The 9,813-nt window shown below is 34.6% G+C and overlaps 1 protein-coding gene across 1 annotated transcript in view; it reads right to left on the bottom strand.

The window, feature by feature from the left end:
* Window positions 1–5,319: 5,319 nt before the first annotated feature.
* Window positions 5,320–9,813, bottom strand: part of selenof (selenoprotein F) — a 9,371-nt gene continuing 4,877 nt past the window's right edge. The window contains exon 5 of the mRNA XM_073849540.1: window positions 5,320–6,002. Within this exon, the coding sequence (XP_073705641.1) occupies window positions 5,871–6,002 (132 nt within the window). The 3' untranslated portion in view covers window positions 5,320–5,870. The remainder of the gene's footprint in view (window positions 6,003–9,813) is intronic.

Raw genomic sequence — 9,813 nt, forward strand, 5'->3', positions numbered from 1 at the left:
GACATCTTGTGCTGTGGCTCGAAGCTTGCAGACATCTTGTGCTGTGGCTCGAAGCTAGCTGACATCTTGTGCTGTGGCTCGAAGCTAGCAGACATCTTGTGCAGAGGCTCTAGGCTGGCAGACATTTTGTGCTGTGGCTCTGGGCTAGCAGACATCTTGTGCTGTGGCTCGAGACTAGCAGACATCCTGTGCTGAGGCCCTTCTAGTACTCCCACAGTGAACGGAGATCCACAATGCGACAACACAAAGTCAATAAACTGTGCGAGGGTCCAACTAGGGTCCTCATCGGGTAAATTGTAACCGATATCTGTGTCCAACCCACTCCAAAAACACTCCTTCATTAAGGTCTCATCGTAAGGTGCCAGATAACAATAAGCAATGAAATCCCTCACATAATGCTCGATGGGACGGCCATTTTGAAAGATGGAGCAGAGCAGACTTACGGGGTTGGACAAACTTCCTGCTGAATCCATTCTTGATGGGTTGTTCTGCTGGTGGTGAATAAAGCCGCTGGATCCGGGTGTGGCGAAGTATTCTGTTACAAACGGGATGACTGAGAGTGGGGATCCAAATGCAAGGCTTATTAGACGAGGTCAAAACAGACAGGGTCGATCACCAGCAAACATAAACAGCAAAGATAATCCAATAGCGTAATCCAAAGAACAAGCGTGAGTCAAAATCCAGGTGAGCAGTCCAAAGGAAACAATGAAATGAAGACCAGAAACTAGAAAACTATGACTAAGACTAGGAATAAACTGACTAAGACTATGACTATGAAAACAGGGAAAACAAACAGGGAAAAATGCTCAGTAATGTCCACAAATGTAAATCAATACTTCGCAATGTGTGTGTGTGATGAGCTGGCTTTTATGTCTGGTAAACAGGAAGTAACCATAGAGGCAGCAGAGGGAGCAGCAACAGTCAGTGGGGGTAAGGGCTCCCTCTGCTGGCCTGGCGTAACAGACAGAATATAATTATTTTGGGTGAACTATCTCTTTAATGTTTGTATTATTTATTTATTTTATGAAATGATACTCAAAAATTACAATTTACTCAGCATTACCAACTGCACGTTATTTCAACTAAACATTGTTGAATAAAGCTGTTAATTTACTTTTCATTGGACATAAAAAGTACTCTCATAGCTATATAAAACAGTTGAATAACTACTGTCACATGGACTATTTTAACAATGTCCTTACCACCTTTTTGGGCCTTGAACTTGGTAGTTGCTGTCTATGCAGGGTCAGAAAGCTCTCCGATTTCATAGAAAATATCTTAATTTGTGTTCTGAAAATGAACAAAAGTCTTCCGGGTTTGGAACGACATGAGGATGAGTAATTAAAGGGGTCATCGAATGCAAAACTAACTTTTACATGTTGTTTGAACATTAATGTGTGTTGGCAGTTTGTGTTCACAATGGTAAAAATCCACCCAGTGGTATTTTTTTAATCTTTAGAAGTAATATTCCCTTTTTAAAATCAGGTCATTCTCAGTTTCTTGTCGTTATGACGAAACACAGTTGATTGACAGCCCTCGCCGAGCTGAAACAGTCCCAATACAATTGCCACTGTGTGACTCAGCTGTAGAGGAAGAATATAACTGAGCGATTGAGGTGTTCTGTTGTTGGATGTAATAATGAACATAGCAGTCGTCATTTACTCCCGACATCTGAGCTGCTTAAGAGGCAGAGGACAACGTTACCTTAATTTTTAAAAGGAAGGCGCCGATCCTGATCTACATATGCATCTATGTTCGTGTGAATCATTTGTGATGCAGCTTCACCCACAGCAGAAGTGAGTATAAGGGTTTTTTTATGCATCTTTGCAAATGGCCTTTCTTAATAATGTGCTTGTTGGCAAGTTTCGCAGATAAACGCAGCTAAATGCAGCTAAATGCAGCTAAACACGGCTAAGGTAAACATTACAGCTCATAATCCCACATCAGAAAGGGGTGGGGTGAGCAGAGCTCATTTGCATTTAAAGGGCCCATGCAATAAAATGAGCTGATATTTTGCAGAGCTGATTTTGACAAGGTAAAAGGGTGTTTTTTTTAACAATACTATTGAGAATTTTTAACCAAAGTATATTATAGACTTTTCATTAATCATATGAACTTGTGGAAAATGGGCATCCGATGACCCCTTTAAATCTTTGCAAACAGTTTGGTTGACAGACGATCTGACCAATCATAACGCAGAATCCGTCATTCTGTCCGAGAAACAAATCAGACAGGAGAGTAGATTAACTTCAGTGGTCTTAAACTTAAAAATGTGCATGTTGATGTCTTTCTGCAGTTGAAATACGTTCTGATGTTCATTCATACGTGCAAGAAGAAACGATGATCAGTTTACGTGTCATTGATCTAGGCAATAAAGTGATCTGTTACGACACATTAAAGGTATTTATTGTTTGAATTTCTTAAAAAATGACAAAATTTTAAAACTAAGACTTTGTTTCATATTAAAACTAACCCGTTCTGTCTTGTCTGTCGTGTGTTGTCAGTTTCCTCTTTGTGCCGCAATGCATTTTTTACAATGTAAGAACATGATGCGTAGTGTGAGAGCGGCATTGTTTGTTGGACACAAAAACAGTAACTAAGGAGGGCGTTTTTTTTGCGAATGGTCAATTAATGACAATTTTAATTTCTGAGTGAACTATCCCTTTAAAAAATATCAGAGCGCAAATGCCGCGATTGACCAATCAGAATCAAGTATTGCAAAGTGGGCATAATAAATTATGATTATAGATAGATTACGATGATTTAAATATTTCCAGGAATACCGCACAAAATGTTCTCTGGATGTTTACAGAAAGATCGTCATCTACCAGTGTGTGTGTTTGCATGTGTTATTGTTTTGGATGAAAGCGGGATAGATAATGAGGTGTAATGGAAGAAATGTGCTATGATGTTTCAAGAGCAGCAGTAACGTTAACTGCAGGCGGAGCGCATATGGAATTCATCAGAGATGAGGAGTGTCTGCAGTCCTGTGCTTGGCAAGGGATCTGCCACAACTACTGCCCCTGGACCCCGGGAGGGCTAGTATGTTTTCACTCAACCTGAGAGGGGGGGAATCGTGAAAATAAGTTCAATTTTCCCATGCACAATGGTAATTCGTCACAGATAGCATATTGTTTTTTGTGTGTGCTTTTGAAGCAACTTTTGCAACATCATTTACCTACCGTCGATGGCTATCAGCGTTTGTAGGACCTGATAACGTTAAAGTTTCTAAAATATTTTTAAATTAAGATGTCTAATCCTTACAGATGAGGCTGTGTTCTGCATTTAATTAGTTTGGAATTATATTTGAAATGTTTTAACAGTCTGTTTACCTCAACCTTTAGAAACACTTTTCACATGCGGTTGTGTGTACAGCTGCTCGACATGTAAAGCAACGCAGGTGGGAAACAGGAAGAAGTAGCTCAGCAAGCTCTCGCTATCAGTTACATTCCACAAGGGTGTGCTGTTAAACTGTGAACTGTGATGCTGAATCCTTTTTAAATGTAAGATTTAGGACTTTAGAAAGCAGAGAAGTTATTGGACATTCTGGAAATGGATGAATGACACAGCAATTTGTCCAAGACTAGACAATCAAAGTCTTTTCCCTGCTAACTGGTGACTAACTGATGACTAACGCTATTCGGACCAATTAGAAAAGAATGACTCTAAACACATTGTGTAAATCTGTGAAGGGCATGATGTGCCAGACATGAGGCATTAATCAGTGATTCAGAGCTATCCTTTAGCAGACATATGCAGACTATACAAAATTACTTTAAATATTTATAAGAAATGTACACTACTGTTTAAAAGTTTGGGGCCTGTCAGTTTTAATTAAATCAATCGTGTTATTCAGCAAGGATGCAGTAAACTGATCATAAGATCAAAAGTTACCTTAGATACATTTACACTACCAGTCAAAAGTTTTTGAACAGTAGGATTTTTAATGTTTGTTTTTTTTACGTCTCTTTTGCTCAAGCCTGCAGTTATTTGATCCAAAGTACAGCAAAAACAGTACAATTTTAAAATATTTTTACTATTTAAAATATATTTTAAAATGTAATTTATTTATGTTCAAAGCTAAATTTTCAGTATCATTACTCCAGTCTTCAGTGTCACATCTATATGCTTCAGAAATCATTCTATATGCTGATTTGCTGTTTAATTATTTTTATTATCAGTTTTTACAACAGTACTTTTTTTAGGATTCTTTGATGAACAGAACGATCCAAAGATCAGTATTTATCTGAAATAAAAAGCTTTTGTAACATTATACACTAGACCATTCAAAAGCTTTGAGTTATACTCAGCAAGGACGCTTTAAATTGATCAAAAGTAAATGATAAAGACATTTATAATGTTACAAAAGCTTTCTATTTCAGATAAATGCTGTTCTTCTAAACTTTCTACTCAGAGAAACCTGAAAAAAATTCTACTCAGCTGTTTTAAACATAATAATACAAATGTTTTTTGAGCAGCAAACCAGAATATTAGAATGATTTCTGATTTCCTGTGAAATCACAGGAATAAATTACATTTTAAAATATATTTAAATAGAAAAGAGCTATTTTAAATAGTAAAAATATTTCACAATTTTTACAGTTTTTGCTGTACTTCAGATCAAATAAATGCAGGCTTGTTGAGAAAAAGAGCATTATTTTAAAAATAATGTATATAATCTAGGACTACTGTAAACCGTTTACTGTATTTTATTTTATTTATTTGTATATGTATTTTATTTATTTAATTATATTTTCTATTAATAGATTTTTGTGTGATAAAACAAAATAAAACAAGTAAATCTGATATTAAAACTTTCTATTTTCGATTATGACCTTGAATCTGTCAAAAAAAGACTCGAATAAAATTACTATTACATTATCATTACATTATACTGTATTCTCGTTTACACACTGTGTCTTTGAAACTCATCCAACAATTGGTCCACAGTGAATCCAACCAAAATGTCTGCTGACATCTAGTGGTGAAAACAAATATCACAGATTATATATTACTGTTCACAATGTCTGTAAACTGGAAGCAAGAACACTATGTTGAAGGCTTTCCATAAATAATCATGCCAATAAACTCTTACACTGTATTAAAATCTAGTCGATTAACAGTTTGATATTTATTAGAGCACAATATAAATCTAATATTTACTAAAACACTTCAACACACTCCAAATGCCCTAAAATGGGAGAAGAACAAACCCTGATGAGATTTAAGTATTAAATCATTAACAGCCATATCACTTAAACCATTAACACAGATATTTGTCTATGAAACGCTATGGAGGAAAAAAGTCAAACAACAACATTAATATGAAAAACAGATTTATTTGTTTGTGCACTAAAGAAATTGAGTTTCAATTCAATTTTTTAAACAAACATTTAAATGATGAGATTCCACCTTTGTCATACTGGGGTAGAGCTTGAAGGTTCCCACCATAACAGCATGCTCAGAGACTTACACAGGGTCTTCAGGCCTCACATTCCAGGGACTGGTTTACTGTCAGGCCTTCACTAACGTGCAAATCCACATAAACGTGCTTCTGAAGAGTCGCCACAAGCTTTACCAAACCAGCACATTCAACAGGCTTCACTCAGACACAAGATTTATAAAAGACCACAGCACATCAACAATTTTGCAATATGCAGCAGAAAAATCGACGAAAAATAAGTACAGTATGTCCTGATCATTTACACTCAAACCAGATATTGATGCGTTTACTTCCAGAGGCCGAAAAAAAATTAACAGTGTATGTTTTTAAAGTCCATTATTGAGTTCAAAAATTAATTGTGGTCCTTTGATTCAGTTTGAGATTTATACCAAAAAAAAAATCTGACTTTAAATATGAAACCATGAGTCTAAATTCGTTCCAACTTCTCACTAAGAAATTCTTCAACGCTGTCTGTGTTCCACTTGAGGATGCTGAGCTCCTCAGCCATGTTCCCGTTATCGTCCAGCAGCTTTAGTACAGGATCTGACCCTCTCACATACTGCAATAAAGGCAACAAAGGTAGCTAGAATTAACCAGTGTTTAAACCAAATATAAAAGCAATAAAAAGAATTAAGATACATTTTATTTTGTTTGTACCAAATAAATAAAAAAAAACACACACTACTAGATTTTTTACTTTAAGTCTTATGCTTATAAAGACTAAATATTTTTTATTAAAAACACATTAAAACTGTAATTTTGTGAAATATTATAAAAAAGTACAATTATTACAATTCATATCTATTTTAAAAATGTAATTTCTGTGACATAAATCTGAATTTTCAGCATCATTACTCCAGTCTTCTGTGCCACATGATCCTCCAAAAATCATTCTAATATGCTGATTTGCTGTTTAAGAATTTATTATTATTATTATTATTATTATTATAATTATTTAAAAAGTCGAGTACATTTTTTTTCAGGATTCTTTGATGAATAGAAAGATCAGTATTTATCTGAAATAATAAGCTTTTGTAACATTAAACACTACACCATTCAAAAGCTTGGAGTCAGTATAATGTTTTATTTTTTGGGGTGGGGGGAAAGAAATTATAGAAATAATACTTCTATTCAGCAAGGATGCTTTAAATTGACCAAAAGTGATGATAAAGACATTTATAAATATTACAAAAGATTTCTATTCATCAAAGAATCCTGAAAAAATAACTCTGCCGTTTTTAACATAATAATAAATGTTTTTTGATTTATTGAATGATTTCTGAAGGATCATGCAACTGGAGTAATGATCCTAAATATTCAGCTTTGAAATAACAGGAATAAATTGAATTTTAAAATATATTTAAATAAAAAGCAGTTATTTTAAATAGAAATATTTCAGAATTTTACTGTTTTGCTGTACTTTGCTTAAAATAAATGCAGGCTTGGTGAGCAGAAGAGACTATCTTTATGGAAGTAAAATACTGACAAATGTTTTTGAAGCAAAATAGGGTGCTGTATAGCACTAACTGAAATAAAATGCATCGTATTAACAGTGCTTGCATTTTAAGGTTGTGCAATTCAACATGGGTGGATATTTAGGCTGTGAATTTTTCAAGTGGAAACATAAAATTTCATTCGTAAAATTTTCAATGTTAATAATACAGATTATTTTAAAATACAACTTTCACAATTGCATTGTTTACAATTTCAATATTAAATATTCATATTATTTTAAAATACAAATTTAACAATTGCAGTGTTCAAAATTTCAATACTAAATAATTTCAATACAACCTTTGATACTCGACAGGACATTTCGGCGCGTATTATTTCGCTTCCAAAAATTCAGCGATTCAAATTCGCCAAGCAATTCGATGCTACACATCCGGGTATGGCAGGAAGAGCAATTGAGCATCGATACAAAATCGACGCCTGTTGCTTTCCGCTTCACCAGCAGGTGGTGAAAGCGAGTCTTGCTGAGACCATTGCGGTCCGTGTACGTTTTATTCATTTGATTTTTAATTTGAAATGAAATAAGCAGAAATAAGAAAACGGCTCCTTTATTCGTTTTTTTCATTTGCTCAGAAAACGAAAAACCGGTGACTCCATCCAGAGCCATAGAGACCCCATCCATTGTTCGTTCAACAAAATAAAAGATCGTTGTTTATGTATTTTAATTATTTTGCAATCTTTAAAACAACAAACATACACGTGCAATAACATTTATTACATCAAAATATAATATAACTAAGACGGTTAAAAAAAATTGGAAAAGCAATTAGAAAATCACATAAGAAATGTACATAAGAAGTAAATAGTTACAAATTATTCAAACAATAGATTTAAATAAAATAATTTACATCTTGTGTCGCGTTATTTCTTGATTTTTTTTTTAACGATCGCATACATGGCTGTTTCTATTAAAAGGAGAGTGAACAAGACGATAGTCCTAGGCTTTCTTCTCTAACTCTTTTCACAGAAATATTTATTTCATAAATATTAATCTGCTTCCAGCATGTTTTTTTTTTTTTTTTTTTTTTAATCCGAGTATCTTTTAGACATTATACTCAGTTTTAGACAAGCGATGGTAAGTGCAAATACTGTAATGCAAATCGACTGAAGGTTACCCAGGGTGGAAATTTATATTTTTACTGTATGCACTGTTCATAGCCACAAGAACGTTTCATTTCGCCAGGATTTAAGTTATTATAAGTGTGCACAGATGCTCAAGTAAAATGTTGACATCAGCTAGATAAAAATAACACTTTAAAAAGTCACTTTTCACGGTGTTCCATACAGCACGAGCAACAGCTCGCCAGACGAGCGATCCAGCGAGATGACTGACAGGACCATAGAGGAGGCAGAAACCAGCGCAAAGTGAACTTTTGTTAATTAAGAAGAAAATATAGGTGCCTGTAGGTAATATACATATACCAATAAAGCCACAGAAACGTTTTATTTAGCTGAGATTTGGGTTAAATGTGCTCAGCCTAGATGCTTAATTAAAATGTTGACAGCTAGATAGGCTTGTGCAGAATCGGTGTTTCACGGTGTTCGGCCATCCACCGATTGCTCACTAACTGGGTGGGCCCAGGGAAATAAAATATTAGGCTAGAGTTAAAAAAGACAGTTTAAACGAAAAAAAAAAAACCCCTTCTATTTTACACTTTATCTATCTATCTATCTATCTATCTATCTATCTATCTATCTATCTATCTATCTATCTTAATCGCAGGCCCGGTTCCAGAACTAAATCACTGAGGGTGCTTCCTAAATTAATGAGGGTGCTCTAACATTATACCATCATAGTCAACATTAGGGCGCGACACTGATGGCGCGCGTTGCTATTTTAAAATCAAAATACTTCATTTTTGTATGTAATGGCAAATTGATTATACTTTCGTTTTTTTTATTAACTTAATTTAGAAAAAAAAACGTTTGGAGCATTTTTGTTCGTAAAATATAAGTTTTTATTTTATTTTATTATTATTATTTTTAAGGAACAGCGCCCAGCGGTAGACTGATCAGTCTGTTAATTTGATCAGTTTGCCTACTCAAATCATCACGATTTGCATAAAATCTATAGATATGAAATAGTTCAAGTATAAAACAATGTTAGTTTAAACGTTAAACCTAGAGATAAATGTGCGGTATTAGGCGCATATCCAATAGTTTATGCAGAGAGTGGAAGCTGAAGACGCAGGACATGGGCGCCAGTGCATTTTTTTCAGTGGAAGCAATTTAAAATTATCTGTCATTTTTGCTCACAAAGGAGTAGGTTAATACATCATTCGGTACTGTAAAGGGTGTACTTTTATTTGTGTGCACTTAAAAAACAAAAAACGTATAAAATAGTTTTAAATTATTACTTAACGAAATAAAACAAATAGAAAACAAAAACTCTCTCATTATGTAATCCGAAAAGATAAATTTCTCTTTAAAGGCGTGTCCTAAAAGGATTTTTGTTATGCTGACTCAGAATACACTAGTTTATTAATATATAATTTAAATAAGCTTTACTCTTTCCGGCCCGACACATTCAGTGTTATTTATTTACATTTGTGGCAATTTTCAGCATATTGTGTGCTTGAGCGCGGATCTGTTCCAGCTGCGCTGCCGTCCGTAACGGTCTCGAAAGTGAAACCGAAAGTGAAGTCTCCTGTTGTTTCCACCAGCGCGGCATTTTTTTCTTCACCATAATTTATGGATGTCTAAAATATTAAAATAAGGAGAAACCTAAAACAGATAAAACCGGTGCCCGTCCGCCTCTGAACTTTGACGTGAAAATTGGCCTGAAGCCCAGCAACTAGAGGTGTAAAAAAGTCGGGCTAGTCGGCCGAGGCTGAAATGCAACGCTCTAATTGACTGCT

This window comes from Garra rufa, chromosome 10 (genome assembly GCF_049309525.1).
Source record: "Garra rufa chromosome 10, GarRuf1.0, whole genome shotgun sequence".
In the NCBI taxonomy this organism is placed as follows: Eukaryota; Metazoa; Chordata; class Actinopteri; order Cypriniformes; family Cyprinidae; genus Garra; species Garra rufa.